The 26,205-nt window shown below is 44.9% G+C and overlaps 1 protein-coding gene across 1 annotated transcript; it reads right to left on the bottom strand.

Annotated features, from left to right (window-relative positions):
- Positions 1-991: 991 nt before the first annotated feature.
- On the bottom strand, positions 992-26,191 carry LOC114033670 (inverted formin-2-like). Its single transcript, XM_027849326.1, has 15 exons — positions 25,975-26,191; positions 21,418-21,563; positions 21,100-21,161; positions 19,233-19,335; positions 18,644-18,729; positions 15,325-15,425; positions 13,973-14,043; positions 13,769-13,876; positions 12,100-12,170; positions 11,107-11,227; positions 10,460-10,624; positions 8,295-8,397; positions 7,694-7,840; positions 4,085-4,690; positions 992-1,696 (listed from the first exon to the last, which is right to left on the bottom strand). The coding sequence occupies exons 1-15, from the start codon at positions 26,144-26,146 to the stop codon at positions 1,668-1,670; spliced, it is 2,091 nt and encodes a 696-aa protein (XP_027705127.1). The 5' UTR covers positions 26,147-26,191; the 3' UTR covers positions 992-1,667.
- Positions 26,192-26,205: the final 14 nt, after the last annotated feature.

Raw genomic sequence — 26,205 nt, 5'->3', positions numbered from 1 at the left:
CACAGTCAAGGCCATGAGAAGACACTCCCCCCCTCTCCACCACTTGCAGATGTCCCCTGCACCAGGGGAAGACGGTGTACTGCTAGGGAAGGGATATGTTCGATGAGGGCAGGTGAATGGGCTCACTTTACCTTAATGAGGTTTAACACTTGCTCCAATGAATAAAGGAAGGAGAGGTAAAAATTTTATTTCTTCAAACAATTTTGGAGGATTGTGTGGCTAGCCTGGTGGGGGTCACAGATGGAGAACTCTAAACATCAGGCCACACTCAGACTCTGTTCCCCCTACCATCCTCTTCCCCAATCTGACTGACATCTCCACACATACTGGATGTTGACTTTTCATCAAATGCTCTCATCTACTAAGGCTTCCACAGCCACTTCTTTTGAGTTAAAAAATGAAGTTTGCTGCTCAGTCTCTCAACTGTGCTCATGGGGAGAGATGAAAGCCTTAGTTCTAGGTTGGATGGAACTCAACAAGGTTGGGGTATAGGAGGCAACCAGTCTGCTGTGTCTGATCCCCATGTCCTTGCCACTCCCGCCTCCCCACCCCACTCCATTGACTTTTTTTTTTAATTTTTTAGGCAGTTGGGGTTAAGTGACTTGCCCAGGGGGTCACATAGCTAGTAAGTGTCAAGTGTCTGGTCTGAGGCTGGATTTGAACTCAGGTCCTCCTGACTTCAGAGCTGGTGCTCTATCCACTGTGCCACCTAGCTGCCCCTCCATTGACTTTTAATAATGAAGTTAAAGAGGACATTGGCTGCCAGTTTTGAGTGGTGTCCGGGTCAGTCAATGATCCAAGAAAACAAGTGGAAGGTGGGGAAAATCAAATCCCCATCAAAATCCACCTCTCATTTAGGATAGTCCTCAACAAGTCAATTACTCTCTCTGAGCCTCAATTTCCTCATCTATCAAATGGGAATAATACTTACATACACTATGCCCCTCCCAAGGCTGTTGTGGGAAGTGTCTGTAAACCTTAATGCACTATAGACACGGGAGTTATGTTACTTTTATTCCAAAGGAATGACTATTTACAAAGCGATACATGCTAGGGGGTAAAAGCTAGGATAGTTAACCAGGAAGGTCAGAGGCATCTCGTGAAACTGGTAAATCTTTTAACTGCCCCATTGCCACTGCACATAGAAACTCATTGGAAACTCATTATCATCAAATATTAACACTCGACATCACATCAATCACCAAAGCCTTTGTCTCGCCAGGGGTATTTATGAAAAAGAGCTATTGGGAGGGGATGTGGAGGACCCTGGGCTTTGGTCTGGGGTTGTGGGTAGGCTTGCTAGTTTAGTTGAGCAATAGGTCTGGGATTGGGCCCCACAATCCAAACAAGGTGGAGGCTAGAGCACTCATCTCTAGCCGCCATCCTGTGGATCCAAGGCAAGCTCTGTCCACTGCCTTCTGTCCCAAGTCTGGGGTGCCACTGTTTAGCAAGCTCAGCAGACACATCCTTGGGTCCCATCAATGTAAGGCACTGAGTTCTAGGGTCTCTAGTCCCCAGCCCAGAACTCCCAAGGAACAGGAGTATCTGTCCCTGAAACTCTCCGTGTGCCCTCCCACCCCGGCCCCTTGTGGTTTAAATGTCCTCAGTCCCAGGATTCCACTGCAGCAGAGGGCATGTATGAAGTCAGCCTCTGTCTCCAGTCGTCCTCATTTGGCTATGGCCTTGGGCCTGATACCTGTAGGGAAGGAAGAAGAATAAATAGTTTTGTTAAGAGGGACCCTCCTCTTCTTCCCATCCTCAGCAAGCCGCTGAGCCATCCTCAGTGGAGAAGGGGCACAGTGCAGCTTGAAGTGGGGAAAGACCCCTTGTTAGTGAGAATGTCAGCCAAGGAGAAGCGGACACAAGGACACTGCACCTCCGACTCTGCTTCAGCCTAAACAAATGGCTTCACGATTTTCCAGCAAAAATCTGAGAGTAATTTCATTCAGCCTTCAATCATTTTACTTCCCATTCTTAGGATGATAGGAAGGAATCTTAGAGATCACCCAGTCCTGCCCACATATTTTACAGAGGAGAATGAGGCTTGGGAAAGGAAAGTGGCAATATCAGACACAGCCAGTATCAGAACTGAGATTCAAATCCAGATCTTTAGTAGACTTAGAGGATCTGGGTTCAAAGCACAGCCTTGCTACTTACTGCTTCTGTGACCCTGAGCAAATCATGATTTCCTGGGGCCTCCGTTTCCTCCTAGTGAATCCATTCAATAAAGCTTAGCAGTGATAGGCTAGAAAGAAAGAACTAGCCTATTGACGGACCTGGAGTTGCGTTTGCCTCCGTGCAGGAGAGGAACAGTCAGCAAAAGCAAGACCAATGGTTACCTTAACATGGAAATGATGGCATTTTAAGATAACCAGCAATCTTTCCTCATCTGGGGAGTCAGAGAGGGGAGAAGATAAGGAAGGAGGGAGACGGGGGAAGAGGAGTCCGACCAGCTCCCAACATCACATGTTTGCCACCAGCGGAGAAGCCTGCCAGCTCCCAGGGGAGAAGCACCACGTTAGCAGAGGGTCGTCGGCACAGGACTGGGGAGAGCAATGTCACCATTGCTACCCAGGTTAGTCGACAAGAAGCATTTCTGGCTGTTTACCTACCTCACTGGACCACACAATGCCATTTTGTTTTATCATCTCCAGAATCAGAGTCAACCTCTGCTTTTGAATAAAACACACATGAGATAACCTTGTCACAAAGAGTCAAAACCAAACCAAACCAAAAAACGGGACCTGTAGTTCTGTCTGAGAAGGCAAACTCCCTGAGGACAGGCAAACAAGGGAGACAAAGGGGCTCTACACCAGCGATGTCAAACTCAAATAGAAATGGGGCCACTGATCCAGACATATGCTGGCCACGTATTGACTTAACCTTAGCGTGTAATGTTGTCTGTTTTGTTGTATTTTTATTTACTTTATTACAATTTTCCAATTGCATTTTAATCTGGCTTGGGTGACACTTGGGAGTGTTATAGGAACCTCTGCTCTACACTATGCAATAAGAATTCAACAAACACTTAAGAAATGGCTACTGTGTGCAGAGCCCGGTTCTTGGCCCTCTGGACAGCTTGAATTCTTTTCCATGCAAGGTCTGGAAAGCAATAAGAACTTATAAATATATAGGTTGGTGAGTGAGTACTGGGTATACCCTGAGATTTGTACCTGTCACCTGAGCCTTATAACAATCTTATGAGTGAAGCAGTGAATAAAGTGCATTGGCAGTCCCATTTTATGGATGAGGAAGCTGAGCCTGAGAGAGGTTTAGTGACCTGTCCCAGAATCAATAGAGCTAGGTAAGTGCCTGAGGTGGGTTAGAACTCAAGGACTTCCTGGCCCTTAGTCCAACCTTTCTATCTACTATGTGTTATTGTCACACTGAAAAAGAATGATAGGGGTGCGTGTGTATGTGTGTGTGTGTGTGTGTGTGTGTGTGTGTGTGTGTGTATTAGTATTAGTCATGAATCCCTATCCAGAAGATAAGGGGAAAGTGAATGAAGGTCCGAATTAGTGTTATACATGGTGTTGCCCTTCATGTATGAAAAAGAAATGAATGATGAAATGAAATGAAGTTGGCGTGTCCGTAGTGCTTTAAATTTTGCAAAACACTTTATAGGAGTTATTGCATCTGATCCTTACAACAATCCTGGGAAGCAGGTGTTGTAATTAACCCCATTTTGTAGATGAGGAAACTGAGGCTGAGAAAGGTTACATGACTTGCCCAGGGTCATGCTGCTAGTAAGCGTCTGAGGTCGGATCTGACCTCAGGTCTTCCTGACTCCCAAGTCTAGCATTGAGCCATAGCTGACTCACTAGGAGGATGGGCTTTACTGAGCATCCACACTCTCTTAAGCCTGGTCTCCCTTGTGACCAAAGACGTGTGTTTGTGAGAGGGCTGGCTGGGGTCTGGGTTCAGTCCAGAGGCTTAACTGTGTTCTAGCTGAGAACTGAGTTCCAGCTGGTATCCCCAGATACCCCAGGAAGACCAGGTACCGTATGCCCATACAAGAAGAAACACAAGGAATCAGCCGCTCTGACTTAGTGGAGAGGGCCTGGGAATGGACGAAAGAAATTACCTTCATGGCTCCTAGGATGACGCTTCTTCCTCCGCTTCCCAGACCCCTTCTTGGTTCGCTCCTGGGACCGAGGGAGGGTCCCAGAGCCGGAGGAATCAGTCACAGCCCCTTCAGAGAAAGACCTGTCCAGAGAAGTGTCCAGCACTGAGTCTGGCGCCGTGTCCTTTTCCTCTTCCTCCTCCTCCGCCTCTGGAGGATCTGGCTCCGCATCCTCGGACCTCTGACAGCCATGCTTGGGTCCCTCGGCTGTTCTGCCAGCCTGGTGCTCTGCAGCTTGATCCTCCGCTCTGGTGGCATCGACCTCACTGCCTATGTCTGTGCCCCAAGGGAGAGAGCCACTGGAAAACTTGATGGGCTTCAGAGACTTGGAGTCATCAAGCTGCACTATATGAGGGTCATCAGGAAAGCTGGTCATAGGTGTGGAAGCTTTGTTGCCCTCTGGGCTTGGGCAGCCATGGCCACTGACTTCAGAATGTCCTTTGGGGATCCCACCAATAGACGCAGGACCATCCGGGTTGTCCTGGTCCCGAGTCTCTCCAACAACAGCAGCAGCAAGGTCAAGGCCCTGCCCAAGCTTGGGGCTGTTGCCAGCATCCTTTATGGCTGCTGAGAATAAACATATGAATGTCAGGCAAGGTACAACCACTCCAGAGGGGGCGTGGTGCTGAATCACCCTTCGCTTGGCTTTATTCTGGGGGAAAAGGTCAATATAGCTACGTCCACCCCACCACATCAGGTTACTACTTGTATGTCAGCCTTCACTCATGTCATTGCTGTGTCCTGGATGTCTCTTCCCTCTTTTCCCCCCACCCACCAAGGCCCACCTTGAATGCCACTTTCTGTAGGAAACCCCACCCTGACAACCTTTCACCCTCACTCAGCTCTCCTTTCAGGGACCTTGTATTAGCCCTTACAGCCTGAGTCACACAGTCTTGGAGTGAACTCATGCTATATGTGTCATGTTTCCCACCTAATCTTAGAGCTCCCCTAGGTCAGGGATTGTTTGTCTTTGGACAGTAATGGACAACAAGGCCACTCAGACAGAGCCTCTCATGAAGGAGTGAGCTGTTAGGAGTTCTCAACTCAGGGGTCTCCACTTCACTTAGTTTCCATGAGGCATGCAATCACTGGCATCGGAATACCCTCTGGGGAATCATCTTCAAATATGTCTGCATAGTAATCAGGAGAATGAAGAGGATCATAAATGGCCCTTCACCGTCTTCTAGTTAAATCCCCCCATTTTACAACTGAGAAAACTGAGGCCCAGAAAGACTAGATGATTTGCCCAAGTCAGACAAGTAAGTTAGTGGCAGAGCCAGGCTCGAAACCCCAATCCTCTGACTCCAAATCCAGGACTCTTTCCCCTGTGTCGTGTGAATCACACCTAATTTTCAAAGAGTTTGCAGGTAACACACAGATAAACAATGCTGTGTGCTAGGGATTTGCCCAGATTTGACTGGTGCTCACCCTTGAAGGGCACTTCCGTACAATCTCCTGTCATTGACATCCTCAAGACTATAGAAGGACATTGGACAGGGGAGGAGTGGGTAGCACCTTTTTTTTTTTTAAGATTTTATTCTGAACTTAAGAAATAAAACAAGCATTTCCATAACATACTGGAATAGAAAAAAAAAGATGATTGCGCATGAAACTGCAAATTATGTATTAACTTGCTATTCCTTTCAAATATACAATAAAATTATCATGTAAATTTCCTTTTTTTTTCTCCCCTGATCTAGAGATGGCTACCATTAGACACAAATATGTGTGCATGTGTGTATATATATATATATAAAGATATATATACATATAAATATATACACACATACGTGTGTGTGTGTGTGTGTGTGTGTGTAAAATCATTCTATACATATTTCTACTTCTCAGTTCTTTCTCTGGATGCAGATAGTGTCTTCCTTCATAGGTCCTTTGTAGTTAATATAGGTAGGGCCTTAATAATGAAGATGATAAAAATAATAATAGATAGCATTCATGTGGCACTTTGAAGTTTACAAAGTGCTTTATATGTTACCTCATTTGGTCCTCATGAGGTAGGTACTATTATTATCTCTGGTTTTACAGTTGAGGAAACTGAGGCAGACAGAGGTTAAATGACTTGCCCAGGGTCACACAGCTAGTTCGTATCTGAGGTGGGATTTCCACCCAGGTCTTCCTAACTCCAAGTCCAGCACTTTCTCCACTCTGCCACTAGCTGTCCATATTAGTGGAGTAAAAAATCTGAACAGAGCCAGGGTCAGGCAAGTCCCTGGCTTTATCAAGGAGCTATCAATGCAAGGAAATGAGTCCAAGGTCAAGGCTAAAGTGGCACATATACCAGTCTGGAGTTGTTTGCTAGCAATTAATTATGTCCCCTGGAGGTAATTATGGACACAGTTTCAGCTGTTTCATAAGTAGGCTGCTGATACCTGTGAGCTTGGCAGCGCTGCAGAGACAGATTGCAGGTGAACCATCTTTCTGGTGCCGTAAAAGGGAGGTGGCTTGGACCTGGTCAAGGGCCTGGGTTTGAGACCAAAGCCCAGTGGTGGCATTGGGTTCCATTCCCTTCTTGCTTTTCTGAGTGAATCGTCTGGTTCCTTGAAGGTTCAGAACCCTGGCGGGTAGGGGGGGTGAATCCTGTCTAGGCATATGTAACAGAGAGCTGGAGACTTTGGGGAGCCCCAATAAGGCTTGTCTGCCTGACTGCAACTTGGGAGAGACAGAGCTAGGATTTGGTTCATCTTACTTGGAGGGCTGCCTGTGATGATACCCTGATCTCAGGTATGGCTTTGCAATCATTACTTGCTAAGTCTCAGCTGAGATGTTTTCATTTCTCCTGGTGAAGTTAATTAAAATGATAGGGAATAAGAGGTCTGGGACGAGTTTGGCTTCCTTCTTGCTCACTTTCTCTGTGCTCCCCTCCTATACCTTCCTCCTAATGAAAGGGCAACCTCAGGGCTCAGAGAGGAATTCCTCGTTAAAAGAGAAGAGAAGTACAAAAGATGGCAGGGCAGAGGTAGCAAAAATTCAACCAACCAACCAACCCAGTCTTCTTGAGCCCTGCTGCATGTCCAGTTGTGGGTTCAGCTGGAGGAATAAAGAGAGAACCTAGACCAAATCCAAGCCCTATTTTTGGTGAGTTGGCAGAATGGGGGACACTCAGGCCCTTTCCTCAGGGGTTTCTCAACTTGGGGGAGACAGGGCTTCATATATATTTATATGTGTGTGTATGTGTGTATATATACACATATTTGTATACATGTATGTGTATGTATATATGTATATGTGTATATATAATATGTATACATATATGTATAATCAAAGAGTCTCCAAATCCTAACAACAGAATTGTAGACCCCAATTCACTGCTCAGTTGCTTTCCCCTTCTAGGCCTCCATTTCCTGATCTGTAATAAAGGAGTACAATTCATATACATATAACATACTGTGTGGCCCACACTCTAAGTCCTGTGAAAGTTCAAAGAAATAGGAGTTCACCGATGTCTGGTAGGAGCAGAGAAGGCTTTATGGAGGAGGTGAAATTTGAACCCTGAAGGATGGGCAGGTTTAGAGGAAGGGGGTCATCAAGAGAGCAAGGGAGCCCATGTCTTACCAGTCTCTTTTTCCTTGCAGGTTTCAGAAGGAGCCACTTTTAGGCCATTGCCCTTGGCAGTCTTCCTCAGCTGGAAACCTTTCCTGATGTCAGCTAGGAGGGCGTCGATGACACATACTTCCTCCTGTTTCACCGTTCCCTTCCGTACTACAGAAATCCCAGAAGTCCCCCAGTTACCCCACAGATAGAGCCTGCTCAGCCCTGAGCTCTCTGGGACCAAAAGATACAGCATCTGCCTTTTGGGAGCCCCAAGTCTGAAGACGAGGAAGGAGATATGACCTCTGCCCTCCAAAAGTCCCCAAGGGGAGAAAGGGAATCTAAAAAGGATGTAAGGGGTATATAGAAAGAAAATAATTTCCGGGGACTAAGGTTGTACAGGACTGAAGGGCTGCTGGAATCTCTGGAAGAATTAACCAGGGAGGGCCTTCTGTAGCAAGTGACCTTTGCAGGGAGTGGCTTTGGAAACCTTGACTCTTGGTCTTGGGTTAGAAAAACTGGGCTAGGGCTTGAAGAGTAGTAGGGGGAGAGAATTTCTCCCTACCCTGTAGTCTAAGCTGCTCACTTGGCCCAGATACCCCATGGCCCTGGTCCCCCTGCTTACTGATCTTCCCATCTTCTCCCCGGAGCCTTTTAGCTTCTTCAGCCTCCAGCTGCTTCTTCCTCTTCTCTGCCTTCACAGCCTGCTCCTTCCAGTCCTTGTTCTCCTGATAACAAAAAAAGAGAGAAGGGCCTCATCCGCCACTGAGTCTCCAGGGGCATGGGCTTGGGGCTTTGGGTTTTGTCAGATGCCTATTTATAACATCCTAGAATATCAGAGGTCTTACAGACCATCTAGTTTAGCACTCTTATTTTCAGAAGAGGAAGATGAGGCCAAGAGAGGGGAAACTACCTGCCCAAGGTCACACAGCAAATTAATGAGTCTAGAACACGGGCCTCCTGATTTCCAGCCCTGCTTGTCTCTCAATCACTCTGCTAGGTTTCTGTTCAGTTGTCTTGGTGTCCCATATAAGTATGCCTGTATGTTCCTCTGAGATGGTGAGTGCCCTGATGGCAAGAACCATTTGTGCATAGTTCTCCTGTGTCAGTGTGGCACTGAGACATAGTAAGTGCTTAATAAATGCTTATTGACCAAGATGGGAAGGGATCTCATTTGCATAGATTTATTCAGATGGTGATCTCTCCTAGGGCCGAGCAGAGACCACAATGTTTATGTCCTTCTGTCTGTCTGTCCAAGATAGGCTGGGAACCTGAATCCATAGCTCTGTCTGTCTGACTCAGTGGGCTCCCTGAAGGCAAGGGCTGCGACTATGGAGTCCTCTCTGTCTGAGATGAGCAGGCACCACGTCAGCATGGCTCTCTCCAGTGGTGCCCAGCCTGGCACCTCAATCTAGGTTGAGCTGATGATGCTGGTATGAATGCCACAACTTCTTGGGTGCATAAAAGAGAGCCTGTGAGGAAGCGGGGTGATGCTCCCTGATGCTGAGACAATCCTTCAGGTAGAGAAAATAATTCGATGCAAGTTGTCAGATTAAATAAAGAAGCCACTATGGTCATGCAGGCCATTGATCTCATTATCACAAGTGCCCCAGGAATCCAGAGCTCCCCGTGACAACTTTGGAGTGGAACGGGAAAGATTTTATTGGTATAGACAATTCCAAGTGTGGAAAGTCCCTCTACTGATGCGAAGGGGGAACTCATCTATAAGTTATAGCCTTGGAGGGTTGTCTGAAGACACTGAGAGGTGAAGGAAGATGAGCCCACAGATAGAAAGTGTCAAAGGCAGCATTTAAATCTAGGGCTTTTGGACTTCAGGGCCAGCCCTCTATCTACAATGCCGCAGTGCCTCTCAACTAATATTAGATCCCATTTCTATAAGTGAACAACTATTCCCATTTACATGGTGCTTTATCGTTTATGAAATGTATTCTTCATAACTTTATGAGGCAGGCTGTGGAAATATTCTTATTCCTATTTTACAGAAGAGCCTCAGAGACAGGAAATGATGTGCCTAAGATAACTTGGCTAGTGAGTGAGTATCAGAGCCAGGATTCCAACCCAAGTCCTTGGACACAATGCAAGCTGGGAGTTCCGTACTAATTCTGCCACCAGTTCCTTGTGAAATCAGGCAAGTGGCTATCAAAGTTTCCTGAGCTGCAAATATGGGGCTTAGAATCTTTGGGATGTTGTGAAGCTGAAATGATATAAGAGATGTGAGAGGGCTTGAGGAAGTTACAAGTAGCCTATAGATGTCAAAGATCGTTATTATGGCATATCTTGCTTGTTTTTGTATCCCCAGCGCTTAGCACAATGCCTTACACACTGGTGTTATTGTTGAGTTGTGTATGACTCTTCTTGACCCCATTTGGTTTTTTATTGTTAAAGATACTGAGGTGGTTTGCCATTTCCTTCTCCAGCACATTTTACAGATGAGGAAACCGAGGCAAACAAGGTTTGCCCAGGGTCACACAGCTAGTAAGTGTCTGAGGCCAGACCTGAACTCGGGAAGATGAGTCTTCCTGACTCCAGGTCCAGCACTTTATCCACTACACCACCTAGCTGCCCTAAGTCAGTGCACACAGTCAATGCTTAATCAATGCTTGTTCTATCTATCCATCTATCTATCCATCTTTATTGGAAGTGCAGGGTCTCAAAAGTGCCCAATAAATGTTCTTTGTACTCAGCAAATACCAAATGGATATGGATGCAATTTGAATTTTTTATTCACAGCACTGCATTAAAGTTTTCCCTTGTTCACAGGACACTCACCTTCATGGCTCTGATGAAGAGTTCTCGAAATGTCTTCATGGTGCTGAAGGTGTCCTCCAGGGAGAGCTTGTGGGCGTCCTCACAGAGGTAGTCAGCCAGCTCCACCTTCTTCCTCTCAATGACCTTAAACTCTTCCTCTAACTCCCTGGAGGCTGAGATGCTATCCTGGGGAGAGTCATTCATTCACAGTCCAGCTGTGCCTGAGGACCCCCTCAGACACCCCGCACATGAGTTGCAGAACCCCTGCAGGACCCGATCTGCTTCCTTTGTCCCTCCCACACTGTGAGTTCCCTTAGGCAAGGCCCAGGTCTGCTTGCTGTTGGGGAAACAGCGGAGCTGAGCATTGACTTGGTCATACAGGGAGAATGGAAGCATTAGTGGGTGGAATTCAGGAAAGACTTGCCAAATTGCTTGAGTGCCTTAGCACCCAGGGCACTGGACTTTCCCATTCCTTTTCATATTACTGTCTTTCTCTGCCTTTATGTTTATCTGTCTCCCCAGTTTCTATCCATCTCTGGTCTGCTCCAAAAGCTACTCTCCCAATAAAACACATACTGGCCTGTGCCTCATTTTGACTGTGCCCAGCACCCAAGAGTTTACACCCACCTCCCCCATTCGGCCTAAAGCTTCAGCTGGTGGTCACTTGCCTGGAGGGGCTTTGCATACTGCTCCTGAACCTCAGGAATCCCTGAAGATACCTTCTGCTCCATCTCCAGCAACTGCTTCAGGTTAGTGCTGGCTTCCGAGTGGATGACATCAATATTGATCCTGAGAGTTAGTGAAAGGGGTGGGGCGGAAGAAAGACCTCATTATGAGACCACAGGTCAGGGATCACCTGGTGTAAAAACTGGAAAGGCCTATTTCCTCTCTCCTGATATCTGCTCTCCCCACCCCCCATATTACAGATGAAGAAACTGAGGACCAGAGAGGGCAGTGATAACAATCAAAATGTAACACCTAGAGATCAATAATTACACCACAATTTCCCCCATACTGTCAATTGTACAGATGGGGAAATGGGCCTATTTTGAGAATAGTGTGTGTGTGTGTGTGTGTGTGTGTGTGTGTGTGTGTGTGTGTGTGTTTTGGTAAGGCAATCAGGGTTAAGTGACTTGCCCAGGGTCACACAGGTAGTAAATGTCAAGTGTCTGAGACTAGATTTGAACTTAGGTCCTCCTGACTCCAAGGCTGGAGCTCTATCCACTGTGCCATCTAGCTGCCCCTATAATGTGTTTGAAAGCAGAATATGGCACAGAATGTCAGCTGGAAAGGAACTCAGGAGGATATTTAGTCTAACTCATTCATTTTTTAGAGAGGAGAAAACTGAGGCCCCTCCAAAACAAGGCACTTGCCCAATGAAAGCCACATTGGCAGTTCCAGGATTAGAACCCAGGTCTCCTGACTCCCACTATAATGATCTTTCTAATGGCTGCATGCTCTCCCAGATGTAAAGGATTCTAATTCCATTAAAGCCATTTCCCAAGGTCTTATGGGGAAATTGTTCATTTACAATCCAAATGTAGGATCAATAAATGATTGAAAATGCTTTTCTTTTGGCTGATACCAAGGGAGCCAGGTACAGCCATGCTCTTCTCCTCTCAGACATGGGAGCCATAGCAACGGTGAGGGAAGTTTCTTACCCTGCTGCCCGGGAGATGTGCTCTAGGTCACTGGGGAGCTGCAGGAGGTCAGGGTAATTTTTTTCCACTTCCTGGAAAAGAAGGAACATTTCAGCATCAATAAAGGCGAGGACAGTGTCTTATCTACAGCAAAAATCTTCCCCAGCACCCAATACAGTGCTCTACGTATAACAGGCACTTAATAAATGTTTTTTGAATTGAATTTCAGCCGAAGCATCCTTTCCCTTAATGCCTCCAAACCCCAGCTCCAATCTGAGTAGACTGGCCACTAAAGAGAGAGCTGCCATATTCCCTGAGCCTGACTGATCTGGACATGAGTCCCCTCTCATGGCTCTTCACCCCTAGTATGAACCAGATATCCATTCATTTCTAGAAAAAAATTATTTTTAGCAACATTGCCTTGCACCATTTTTCTCACAAAGCCCCAGCCCCTGCCCCTCTGAGGTACCCCACCCCCAGCCTATTTGTGGAGAAGGTCCATCTGGATGTCTGTTAACTGTGGCTAGTCCGTCCACCCGATCTTCCTGGGGTATAGTCAGCTCAGCTTGTCTCAGCTCTGAACTCCAGGAAGGGCAGAGACTGGTGCCATGGAATTCAGAGGACACTCCTTGTATCGCATCTGGCACAGTGAGCTTGGCCCCCCAAAGCTTTCTGGTGACTGCTCACGAATGTTAGAGCTGGAAAGGATGGATGCTGGGGACCACTTAGTCCAACCTCCTTGCTGTACAAAAGGGGAAACAGGCCCCGAGGGGAGGAGAGCCTTTCTCTAGGTCAGAACCAGTGAAGTGCCAAGCCACTGACTCACCGAGGGCAAGTCTGGGCTTTTAATTCCTCATCTCTAAAATGGGGATCTTGAAAAAAAAAATTGATGCTTTTTGTCTTTGCATCACAGTTATTTCCCAGCCTCACGTTAGATGAAATCTTCTTGTGACATTGTGGGGAAAACAAAAGCAAATCCATCCCGTATCATGACCGTGTTTGTCAATGTGCACCATAGCCTGTCCTGGTCCAGAGGGCCTGTAAGGTCTCCTCCCCCTCTAACATGCTACAATGCTGTGAAGTGAGTTTGCAGAAGCTGAGAAGTTAGGACACTGGCAGGGAGACAGCAAAGAGAATAGGGAAGCCTGACAGTGGAGACTTTATGCTCCTACGCTTTGACTTCTATAGGAGGGCAGTGTGGCCCTGTGGGTAGAGCTCTGTCCTGAAAGTCCAGAGAACTAGATTCAAGCCCTGCCTCTGACACATACTGGCTGTGTGACCTTGGGTAAGTCACTTAACTTCTCATCGTTCGAGGCAACTCTCTCAGACCATAGAAAGTGCCAGTCTATTTTGTTTGGGGTTTTTTTGGCTTTTTGGTGAGGCAATCAGGGTTAAGTGACTTGCCCAGGGTCACACAGCTAGTGAATGTTATGTGTCTGAGGCTGGATTTGAACTCATGTCCTCCTGACTCCAGGGCTGGTGCTCTATCCGCTGCGCCACCTAGCTGCCCCACCAGTCTACTTTGGCTGAGGAGCTAGTCGCCTCTCAGGAGTTCCCTACACCAATCAAATCACAAGTCTGATAAAAAACAACAACAAAAAAAAAAACAATCTTTTTATCGAGTAGCAGTTATGAATGTGGAGAATTACGCTCCCACCAGAGAATGTTTGGCAAAGGCCTCCAATCCTACCTCCAGGATGTGGTGTAGCAGGGTCACCCGGCTCTGGTTGGCCTTGGTTTCTGTGAGTTTGAGCAGGGTACTGATCTTAAAACCGTCAGCATCTCCTGTATGACTCCCCTGGAAGAGATCAGGAAAACCATCATTAAGGCTCCCGTAGACAGGGAGGAGGCAGGACAGTTGCTGTGGTATGTAGTGGGCTGGTGGGCAACTTACATAGTTGAGGAAGTTTCCAATTTTGAGAATCAGTTGACAGAAAATGGGCAAACGCTGACTGGTGAGGAGACCTACGGAGCAAGGGATGTTTTTAATGATTCAGTTCTGGGAACAAATCTAGTTTCCAGGTGCCCAAAAAAGCCAGCAGGAGTTTGCTAAGGATGGGCTGGGTGACGGTGTAGCTGTCCTCATGGGTCAGGGATATTCCCAAACATAATCCATATCCTTTAATAACCTCTTACTGGTCTGTTATCAGGAATTTAACTAAATACTTCTAGAACTGGCTGATATTCCTCCATGAAACAATTCATAGAATCATAGTACGTAGAATTGGGGGTGGATTTCAAGATCAATTCATTTTATAGACGTCATAAACTCAGGGTCAGAGGGCTTGAGTGACATGACCAGGGTTATGGTAGGGAGTAGCAAGCCTGGAGTCAGAAAGACTTGAGTTCAAAAGTAGCCTCAGACCCTTACTAGCTGTGTGACCCTGGGCAAGTCACTTAACCTCTGTTTGCCTCAGTTCCTCATCTGTAAAATGGGGATACAATGGAGAAGAAAATGGCAAACCACTCCAGTATCTTTGCCCAGAAAATCCCATGGACAAAAGTCCATGGGGTCCCAGAAAGGTGGAAATGACTAACAACTGAACAACAGGAAGCAGATATGAAATTGATCTTTCCTTCCTTCCCTCCTTCTGTCCTTCCCTCCATCCATCCCTTCTTCCTTTCTTTATCTTTCTTTCTTTCCTTCCTTCTCTTTCTTTCTTTCTTTCTCTCTTTTTTCCTTTCTTTTGTAAGAATTGAATAGAGGTCTTGTGAATCCAGAACCAGCGTTTTTTTTCACTACTGTATCAAAAAAAGAAAGAAAGAAAGAAAACAAAGTCCAAATTCTTATCATTGAGGGGTTAACGTGCTAGTTCATATCTCCTCCTGAGGTGGGCCTGTGTGGGATATGGAATGTTATGTTCTCTCATTTGCCCTCAAAATGTTTATTTTAAATCTTGCCACTCCCTGTGTAACCTTGGACAAATCCCTTAATCTCCCTGGGCCTCAGTTCACTCATCTGTAAAACAAGGGGGCTGGACTAGAAACCCTGTGAGGTTCCTTTCAGTTTTAAATCTATGGTCCTAAGGGAGAAGGAAAATGGGGGAGAGACTCCAGTTCTAGCTTCTGAGTTTTAGTAGCCACAACTATTATATTTCTTGATCTATTTCCTTACAGATTTTACTTGTGTCCTCTCTCTGTTTCTATTTTTCAGACTGAAGAAGTGATAGCTTTTGAGCCCATATCCATACAGTTTTGGGGTCCACCCATGAGTGCCACCCTGTGAGCCCCCATGGCTCCACTTACCCTCACAGGCCCTGCGGATGACCTCAGCTTTGGGTCGGATCATGTCCAGTATGATGACTGTCTCTTCACAGAGCAGCATGCACTCAATCCGAAGCTGGTAGCTAAAATGGGGAATTAGTGGGGACATAGGTCACAGCTCCTATATGGAAATATAGGTAATAGGCTAGATGGAATATATGATATATGTGGAATATATGGAATAAATATGGAAGTAGGTACGTGGTTCCCCATACTGGGCTCAGCTCCACTGGGAGCCACAGATTCTCAGAGCTGGAAAAGACCTGAGTGGTCCTGTAGTCCAATCCATACTTGAACAAGAAGTCCCACAACTTCCGTAACATGGTCATTCAGCCTCCTCTTGAAGACCTCTAGTGATAGGGAGCTCGCTATTTTCTAAGACAGATCATTCCACTTTATGACACTTAAAAAGTTTCTTCTTTAAACTGAGCCAAAATCATCCTTTCTGCAACTCTCTCTCCCTTTTCCCTTTTCTATTGCTTTGGATTTTGCCCTCTGGGGCCAAGAAAAACAAATCTAACCCTTTTTTCCAAATGATAGGCCTTTGAATATTTTAAGATAGGGAGAATATCACTCCCAAATCATTTCTTCTCCTGTTTCCCTTTTCCCCTTGGGATACACTCACCCTACCTACCAAGGCTGTGTCCTGATACTTACGATGTATCAGGTAGATTTCCAGTGTTTTTGACTATGCTTTGTACTCCTTTGATAGGAGGAAGATATGAGTGAACAAAAGTGTTTTGAAATACTCACCTGTTCTTCCCCACAGCTCCCCCAGTGTTATTAGAAGGCATTCAGATTGGCTAAGAGTAAGGCCAAGATTAGGAGAATGGACCAATGAGCTTAGTCCAGACAATATATAATAGGTGGATGAATTTCAAATTTAACTAGGGAGGAGACCATTCTAGTCTAGGACCATGAAGGGAACAGATGGTCCCAGGCCAAGGGAGAATCTGGACTGGTCTAGAAAACTTTATTTAATGATTAGACTAGAAATCATAATGCCATTTAGTCTCAGGCTAGTGAATTTTATTGTATATACACATCTAATGACTTTCCCCTGGTGTGTTATTTCTGAATTTGCATATTATTTCACCCTGTATGAACAAGAACAAGAAAAGGTACTTGTAATGTCTAGAATATGTGGAATTGAGGAGGAAGGAAAAAGGAGAAGCAGGGAGGGGCTAGGAAGAGGCATCCAAAGGTGGATGCAGCAATATGTGAAAGGAGAAGGTAACTAGAACTTGGATGCTACTAATTTCAGAGTCTACAGGAGCAAGCTAGCTCAGAGGCCAGGAAGGTCAAGGGGTTGGGCCCTTTGATGAGGGATCAAGGAAGGTTTAGAAAGTAGTGAAAGGCTGTGGCTAAGGTCCTCTGGACCAGTTCTGAGAAGAGCCAATGGTACTCTAGGAAGCTGACCATGGGGTCAGCAAGTTCTAAAGCCAACGTAGGCCCAAGCTTGTTTGGCTTTGATTAATTTGTTAATAGCTAGATGTACTGCACATAATCATAGAATCTTACAGTATCAGAACTGGTAGAGACTCAATAACAAAGAACTCAGAAAGTCAGAGTTGGAAGGGCCATTGCAGACCATTCTGGAGGAAGAAATGGAGGCTCAGAAAGGAAGGGAATCTTGGTCAAGGTCCCAGAGCAACGGAGCAAGGAACTAAAATCCAGGATTTTCCACCTATCTGCCTGTCTGGGGTGCTGTACAACACACCATGAAACAGGAGATGATGGGAAAGTCCAGAATCTGTCAGCATCAATGCCTGATGGCTAAACCTATATAAGTCTTAGGACTATAGATCTGGAGTTATAAGGGCCTTTAGAAATGGCTCTAACTTAATATAATAACAATGTTCTTGGAAAGAAGAATACAAAACATTTTTTTAAAACAAATCAAATTTTAAACATTGTAAGAAAAGTGTTATTTTAAGCCTGTGGCAAATTCCATTCCTTTATTTATCTGCTTTGTAAATTTGGATTTTCACACTGCTTTTTCTTAAAGTTTACCATGCATACAAGACCATGATTAAAGGAGTAATTAATGTCTTCCTGACCAGAGTCATGAACCACATCCTCTCCTCTCTGGGTTTTCATGTCACTGCTCTCTCTTGGTTCTCCTACCTCTCTGGCTGTTCTTTGGGCCTCCTCTGAAGGATCATCATCTATATCCCACCCTTGGAACTGTGAGTGTCCCTCAAGGCTCTGTCCTGGGCCCTCTTCTCTTCTTCCTCTATACACTGTCTCTAAGGGATCTCTTCCATTCTCAAAGATTTATTATTATCTCTATGAAGATGACTCCCAGTTGTATAACTGCCTGGAAGACCAAACCCACTAGATGGGCTGTAGGTACTTTAAAGGCAATATGTCCTACAGAGAACTCATTATAATCTTTCCTCCTTGGCCTACCTTTCCCACTTTCCTAACTTTCCTCTTTTTGGGGAGGACACCTTGGTCAGGCAGGTTTCAAAACCTCAGTCATTCTTGACTCTTCACTCTCCCTCACTTCTCATGCAGAATCAATTGCCAAATCTTATTTATTTTTAACTCCCCAACATTTCTCTCCTACATATACCCATCCAGCCACCACCCAGTTCAAAGCTAGCCTCCTGATTGTTCTTCCTGGCTTGAGTCTCCAATCCATCCTTCACACAGCTGCCAAAGTGATATATTCCTAAAGCACAGCTCTGACCATGTCACCCCCTTGCTCAGAAGCTCCAGTAGCTTCCAGTTACCCCTAGGATCAAAGACAGACTCCTCTGTTCAGTATTTAAAGTCCTTCACCAACTGGCTCCAGCCCATTTTTCTAGGCTTATTGCCTGTTACTCTTTTTCCACACGCTGCTTGTTTTTCAGCCAAACAGGACTCTCTTATTTCTAGGTCCCCATCTTTGCAGAGTTAGTCCTTCATGTCTAGAATGCATGCCTTCCTCTACTCTGACTCTTAGAATCTCTAGCTCCCTCTTAAGCTCCCACTGAATGTCACCCTCCTATGGGAGGACCTTTCCTGACCATACCTACCCACCTACCAAGACATCTCTGAAGTTATTTGGGACCTTCTGCATATATATATATTGTATGTTTTTTTAGAATGTAGGCTGCCTCAGCACAAGGACTTTATATCTTTTTCTCCTCAGCATCCCTGTCCCAAACTGGATGCTTAATAAATGCTGGTTGATCCCCAATCTAAATCTCTCTCATTCTGGGGAGTTAAGACCCACGAGGCTCTAACAACTGTGTTGTTAGAAGGATAAGCTTACAGAAGGCAGGGGAATGGCTCAGTTCTGTGAAGCGCTTACCTGGGAACATCGAGGAGGAGGAGATAGAACTGGTCAGCACTGGCTAACTTGGCTTTCTCCTCTTGGAATGATTTCAGATTTTCTATCTGGTAAAGACAGAAACCATGAAGAGATGAGGGCTCCTCACCCTAGGAAGATTCAGGCCCTGGTAGCCCAAACTACCGGCGGCAGCCCCTCCTCTACCTCCCCAGAAGCATCTCTGTTCTCCAAACCCTGTGTGTTCCAGGGAGTGTCCCCTGATCTCTCCTCAGCCCTGCTCTTACTCCTACAGTTCTTCTGACTAAATAGCATACCCTGCTTCTGGATCACATTTTGCCCCCTTTTAATTTAATAAGTGATCCGTGTGTGCTCACACACATGTGCGTGTGTGAGATTTCCCCTTTAGATTGTATGCTCCTCGAGGGCAGGGCTCCGTCTTTGTTTCCTCCAGACCATGCAACCTTAGGTCTTGGCTAGGAGCTTTTCTTCTCATTTGTCCCCGTTGTGTGGACAAGCATAGGACTGAACAAATAGAGGCTTTGAGAATGTTACTGGGCATCCTCTTATTGAAAAGATAAAGTCAAGAATCCTTTTCACCAGCACAACTTACTTCGTGCTTCTCGGGGAGCAGTTTGAGGAGCTGTTTCAGAACTTCCACATCAAACCTGGTCCTGTCACCTCTCCGGATCATGTCTGTGATCTCCTCATTGGAGCTGTAGAAAGGGCAGTTAGGTGTGAGCTCAACACTCCACTCAACAAAGCCATGACTGGCCCCATACGGGCCTCACTGCTAAGGAAGTAATCAAGAGCAGAGAATATCTCACAGTCACAGAGAGACAGTCATAGCCTCTAAGTTGGAGGAGACCTCAGAATCTATCTGGGCCTAGAGTTGACTAGTTCAACCACAGATTGTCCTCTCCCCTGGAATCCCTTGCCCCCCTGTCCTATTGCCCCTCAAACCCTGTCTACCAAATAGGTTCCTGCACCATTGCTCCTACCTCTCCCCCTGCCTTATCATTATATACTGCTATCCTGGAAAGTAATTTGGAATTGTGCCCCCAAACTTACTAAACTTTGCATACCCTTTGATGCAGCTATGCCCCAATTAGGCTTATACCCTGAAGAGATCAAAGAAAGACGGAAAAGACCTACAGGTACACAAATTTTTATAGTATTTGTGTGTGTGTGTGTGTGTGTGTGTGTGTGTGTGTGTGTGTGTGTTTGTGTGTGTGTGTGGTGGCAGAGAACTGGAAACTAAGGGGATTCCTATCAATTGGGGAATGACTCAATAAATTATGGCACATATAACTGTGCTATAAGAAATAATGAAGGGGATGGTTTCAGAGAAACTTGGGAACCCTTATATGGGAACCCTTATACAGAATGAAGTGAGTAGAACCAGGAGAACAATTTATACAATATCAACAAGACTTTGAAAGTCTTAAGAATTCTAATCTCTACAATAACCAGTCAGATTCTAGAGGACCCATGATGAAACATGCTACCCATATCCTAAAAGAGAGGTAAATAGATTGAGACATATATTTTGTGGACATTTCCAAAGTGGGAATTTGTTTTGCTTGACTATGTATATTTGTTACAAAGACTCTTCTTTTCTTTTTTTAAGTTGGAGGAGGGACTGGGGAGAGAAAAGTTTTTTGGTCATTGGAAAAAATAAATTAAATTTTAAAAAAACATTGTATGCTGCTAGAGGAAGTTGCAGAACTATGTCTCTTTCCTCTCAAAAGATGTCCTTCTTCATATTTAACTGAGAAAACTGAGGCCATCTGCTATGAACTCTCTCTTCTTCCCTACTCTCCTCCTCAAAACTCATCAACGATACTCCTCATTTTCTCTTCCTTAGATCTAGTCTCTAAGAAAGAGATCAAAGGCTCATAGGATCATAGATTCAAAGTTGGAAAGGATCTTAGAGTTGGTTCAATCCTATGCTCATTTTACAGTTGAAGAAACTGAGGCAGATAGCGATTAAGTGACTTGCCCCGGGTCACACAGCTAGTAAGTATCTGGATTGAATTCAGCTGTAGTGTTCTGTCTGCTGAACCACCTACCCTCCTGTCTCCCTCCAGGAGTTTGCCTTTTGGGTCCTTCAGATTCTCATTCATCTTCTCTTGCTCCTCTCTCTTTCTTTCATCTTATTCTTCCTCCCACCCCACCCTCTAAGCATCATTTTATCTATTAGATCCTTCCCCACTGGCTACAAACTGGCTACCTGGAAAGAAGTCTCTTCTATCACAAACCCAAATATTAATCAGGGATTCTGTAGGATAGACTCCTGTTCCAGAGTTGTATTTTAATAGGTAGGTGTTTCGGGAAGACAGAAAGTTCTTCAAAGGAAAAGGAAACTGAAGGCTAATGGTGGCATTTCAGGTGCTGTGATAGTCAGGCCTATGGTGGAGACTTCCCACATGCGTGCTTTTGGTGACAAAATTTGGCCTACCCTTGACTTCAACACTTACCATTTGAATTGCTTCAGAAAAATGTTCAGATTGAGACTTTTTTTGGCATCTAGAAACGTAATCTGGGAAAAGAAAACAAAGTCCAACCTTCAAAGGAGGGATCACATGAGAAATAGCATGAGGCAGTAGAAAAAGCCCTGGGCTGCATGATCTTAGGCAATTGTGAGCCTCAGTTTTCTCATCTACAAAACAGGAATGATAACCTTGTTCTATCTGCAGGGCTATTGAAAAAAAAAACCACTCTGTAAACTCTGAAGCACTTTCCAAACGGGAGCTGCCCCTCCCCCTATCCTCGGCCAGTGCCCCCAGCCAAAGTACCTCTTTGGGCTCCTTCTTGGCTGGAGCTGCCTCCTTCTCCTTGGGTTTCGTGATTGGGAAACAGAAAAGCTGCTCAATGCTGGTATAATCAGGTTCCATGTCCTCACTGCTCAGGCTACTCACTGATGCCCACATTGAGTGACTGTCTGGAAGATATGAGAGGAAGCAGAATGTCAACTCGAAACAGTAGTGTGAGAAGGAAAGACAGCATGAAACATACCTTCCACCCATTGGCAGAAAGGTGATGGAATAGAGGTACAGATCCATTCTCAGGCACGGTGAGTGTGTTGATATGTTTTGTCTGACTATACTTATTTGTTTTAAGGAAGCACTTTTACTGGCGGGGGACAAGAAGGGTGGGAAAATGGGTTAATGAGGAAAAAGAAAAAAAGTTATATCCACAGAAATTAATTTAACTCTCAATCATCATTAAAAAATATAAATGGTTATACTGGATGCTCAATATTCAATCAATAAATCAATCCATAAACATTTATTAAGCACCTGCTATGCATCAGGTACTGTGCTAAGTGCTAGACATACAAAAAGAGGCAAAAGACAGTCCCTGCCCTCAAGGAGCTTACAATCTAATGGAGGAGACAACATGCAAACAATTCTATACAAAGCAAGCTATATACAGAACAAATAGAAAATAAAAAGAGAGTAAGCACTGGAAACAGGAGGGGTTAGGAAGGCTTTAAGTTATGAATAAAACATTTGATGAAATGAAACAGTCCTCACTTAACATTGGTGGGAATAATATGAGGACCATGGAATTTCAGAGCTAAAAGTGGCTATCTAGTCCAAATCATAAATTTAAAAGGACCCCATCAATATACCTAACAAGTGAGCATCCAGATTCTATTTGAAGACCTCTTCTAGTAAGATGGAACCAGAGGTATGCTGGAGCCAGCTTGAAACAGCTGGGAGAGTTGGTAAATTTCCAGTGAGCATTTATGACTTGGAAATTTCCAAACTCTACAGATCAAGGCTTGATTTATTGTTTTGTCATCTGTCTAGACCAGAGGTTCCCAAAGTGGGAGATACCACCCCCTGGGGGATGCTGGAACAATCCAGGGGGGTGGTAGCAATCTCGGGTGCAATTGGAGGGCGTTGAATAAAAATAATGGGGCAGTGGAAGCATAAGGAAGGAAGAGAAGATGATAAAATTTTGAAAAACCATTTGTACGTGTTTCATCTGTTGTGTAACAGAGTTATAGTCATAGTGATTGCATTATTTTCCAACTGGAAAAATTGATCCATTTTAGCTTGATAAAATAACGAGAAGTTTAGGACTATCCAGTTTGAACCTGGGAAGTTTTTAAAAATTCCCACTCTAATGGCATTCCTCTAGTGTGTTATTGCAAAATCTCTTTTCTCTTGTCAATAAATGCTAGAAAATACATAATTGTGGCTTAGAATATGTGGAAATGGGGTTTAAAGTGAAAGATGGAGAAGCTGTCAGGGCAACCAGTTATTATGGAAGTCTTGGAGGAAGGGGAAAAGGTTACTGGAGAATAGGACTGAATATCTTTAAGTCCAGGATACCAAGCAAGTAGTCTAAGGGACCAAGAAAGTTAGAGAGTTTCGGGCCTGCCTTGGAATGATGTTCAGAAAAAGCTTTAAAAAAAAAAAAAGAAAAAAAAGAATGAAAAGGTAAAAATCCTAGGGTGGAAGGCAAAGGACTTCTAGATGAGCTCAAAGGAAAAGGTGGTGTCTCAGGACGTTGATGTGAGCCACTGAGGACAGGAAACCATGGCAACCACCTGGGGAAGTCCCTTTAGACAATCCAGTCTCAAAAAAAGTTTCAATACCTCTGAAGGAAAAAACAACTAACCTAACCGGCATGGGAAAAGATAGCCTGGCCTACATGGCACAGAACTAGAAATACTGCTCCTGTCATAGATGCGATGTAACAGTTTCTACCAATTCTTTGCATGACCTACATTGATCACTAAGTACAGACTCCCAAGTATACCATCTCATCCTTCTGTAACTTCTGATGGCAGTGATCTGGTACCAAACTGCCATCACAAAGCCTTCCATTTCTACAAATGAATTCACATGATTTAGTCATTTGTCAATATATCATTGGCTAAGTTCATGCAGGTGTCACTTGTAGTGTTGAGGTTTAGATGCTAGGGGTGCTGGGACCCCAAAATTTCGACACATGGGTCCTGCAATAATTTGACCCAAGCCTTTTTTCAGCCAAAGACAAGATGAGCCAGATAAGTCAGACTCTTAAGGAATCTGAAAATTTGTGATGCTCGTAAGGACAAGCGGGCATGAGGAAGCCTCAGCCCCTAAATGGTGTCCAGGATGGATCTTATATACACCCAAGTAGTTTGGGGTGACCAGAGGAGGGGCTGGGAGGAGGATCTTGAAGCTGGGGTGACTGGGGAAAGGGTCCTGGGAGAATCCCAATGGGAATGTCTGGGAGGTTGAACGGGGCATCTCGGAATAGACGATGGAGGGCTAGGCTTAATTAGGGTAACAAAGAACTGGGAGATTGGGCCTAGAAAGGAAAGGCCAGTTGAGTGGATTATAGTCTCAGACAACCACTTGCAACTTCTCTGACCACGTAAATGAGTTCAAGGAAAGTTTAAGGGTTTTCTGGGGCCCATAGACAAATGGAACCCAAATTCTTTTTGGGTGAGGGGCGAAAGTCTCGGCTTGGGCTTGTACCCCATCATTAGGGACCTTTTGATTCCATTCTTGGATCTTAACCATGTCATAGGTGCCATCTTGAAGTAAACCACTTTCAATTACACTCAACAAATTCAGTGGTAGGTACCTGTTACTAGCCTTTACTATTGTTTGGTCAAGTGACGCCTATGGGTCCCAAAAGTATTTCCGAAGGCTTCTGACCTGGTTTTTATGTGCTCTAAGAGTGTCTGTCACTTTTATTCCTCCTTTTCGGCGAGGAAATATTAATCTTTCTATAGCTTCTTCAGAACAATGATCTTTGAGTTTCATTAATCTTGTATGGGGTTTCTGCTTAGTATACTTGCCAGATCTCCTATGGACAATTTTACTATGGATTGAGAACAGGATTTGGAGGCAGAATATCTGAAAAATCTTGTCCTTTGCAATTACTAGCTGTGTGACTGGGAGCAAATCACTTTTTCTTTCTTGAGTTTTATTTCCTGATCTCTAAGCACAGCAAAATCTGTAGTACTTATCCCACAGGGTTGTTATGAGGCTCTAATGAAATTGTTTACATCTCTGCTAACTTTTGCATCTTTGTATACCTTAAGATGCTATGTACATGTCAGCTAATAGTCACCCTAACAACAGTAATAATTTGTGCACCATTAATATGGTGAACTTCCTCCGTGGAAGCTGGTAAAGTTCTTTCCTAGTAATTCATGGGCCACTGAGCTTTTAATTATGGCTTTTATCTGGCCCTCTTGCTTTCTAGTTTTGCAGAGAATCAATAATCATCTTCTCCAATGTAATTGTTCTCTTGCTCATTAGATATAGGCTTGCCCATAGTCACACAGCTAGTAACTGCTCAGAGTGGGATCTGAACCCAGACCTTCTTGATTCCAAATCCAATATCCAATCCACTGGGCTCTATTACCACTCCATACTACTGTGAATTATGTAGTTTGGCAACATGTTGTGTGGCTATTGTCCAAGAACTACCCTTAGGGCAGAAAGGTCCATCTCCAAGGGTTGGCTTGAGAGGAGGAATGTTTTCAACCACAGTTAACTCATGAAGCCATCCACTAAGCCACGGATTCTTAACCTGAGGTCCATGAACCTTTTTTTTTTTAAAAGTATTTTGCTAACTATTCCAATAATGAGTTTCCTTTGTAATCTTATGTATTTATTTTATTCATTTAAAAACATTATTCTGGAAAGGAATCCATAGGCTTCATCAGATTGCCAAAGGGACTCATGGAATAGAAAAGGTTATTAATCCCAGAACTAAAGGATGGTAGAGATCAATGTTGGTGAAAGGAGGACTCATACTGGTGAAAACGACAGATCCTTCAAGTGTTGAAGTAAGTGTTGTAAACCAAAAGGGCTCTTGGGTAAATCCTTCCCTGGGGGAGGGTAATGTAAACCAGGGGTGCAATCTGGGAAAGCAGGTGGAGCCTTGCAGAGATGTGGCTGGGATGATGGCCTGATCTGCCTCCCAGCAGCTGGTGCAAAGACAACAGTGAAACTGAGGCCAAGGGGAAAGAGAAAGAAGGAGTTTTTTTATCCCTACCCCCAACTTCTGCAGCTATGGGGGACCAGCTGAGGACAGATCAAATCATGCAGATGAAAAAAGAGGAAAAACTGTAGATGAGATGGATCTTTCCTCCCTGCCTACTGCTCTGGCTGAGTCATAGGTGCAGAGGACTTAAGAGTCAGAAGAGACCTAAAATGGGGAAACTAAGGCCCAGAACAGAGAGAGGATTTGTCCAGGCCTTCTGACTCCAAATCCTCTATTTTTTCCAATAGAGTACAGTACATCTTTGCAATATGTGGTTTCTCTCACGACTTGCTCTTCCACACACTACTCCCTAGCTGCCCAGGAAGAAGCTGCCCTAATACTAGACATACCTCTTACCACATTGGAAGGGAGTTTCTGCCAGTTCAGCTTTTTCATCCTCAGAGTGGGAGGGTTCACTTTCCTGTGGGTTGGAACTCTTGCTAAACCCAGACCATGGTCCATCTGGGCAACCACTATTTCTTCAATGCCATTCATTGGAGGGGGAGGGGGGACACATGCCATACCAGGCAAAGAGGGAGGGGGAGGGATGCCACCCAGGCCAGGCAGAGGGGGAGGGGGAG

The sequence above is a fragment of the Vombatus ursinus genome, unplaced genomic scaffold (assembly GCF_900497805.2).
Source record: "Vombatus ursinus unplaced genomic scaffold, bare-nosed wombat genome assembly UNPS02007284.1, whole genome shotgun sequence".
Lineage (NCBI taxonomy): Eukaryota > Metazoa > Chordata > Mammalia > Diprotodontia > Vombatidae > Vombatus > Vombatus ursinus.
This window is presented reverse-complemented; position numbering and strand designations above follow the sequence as displayed.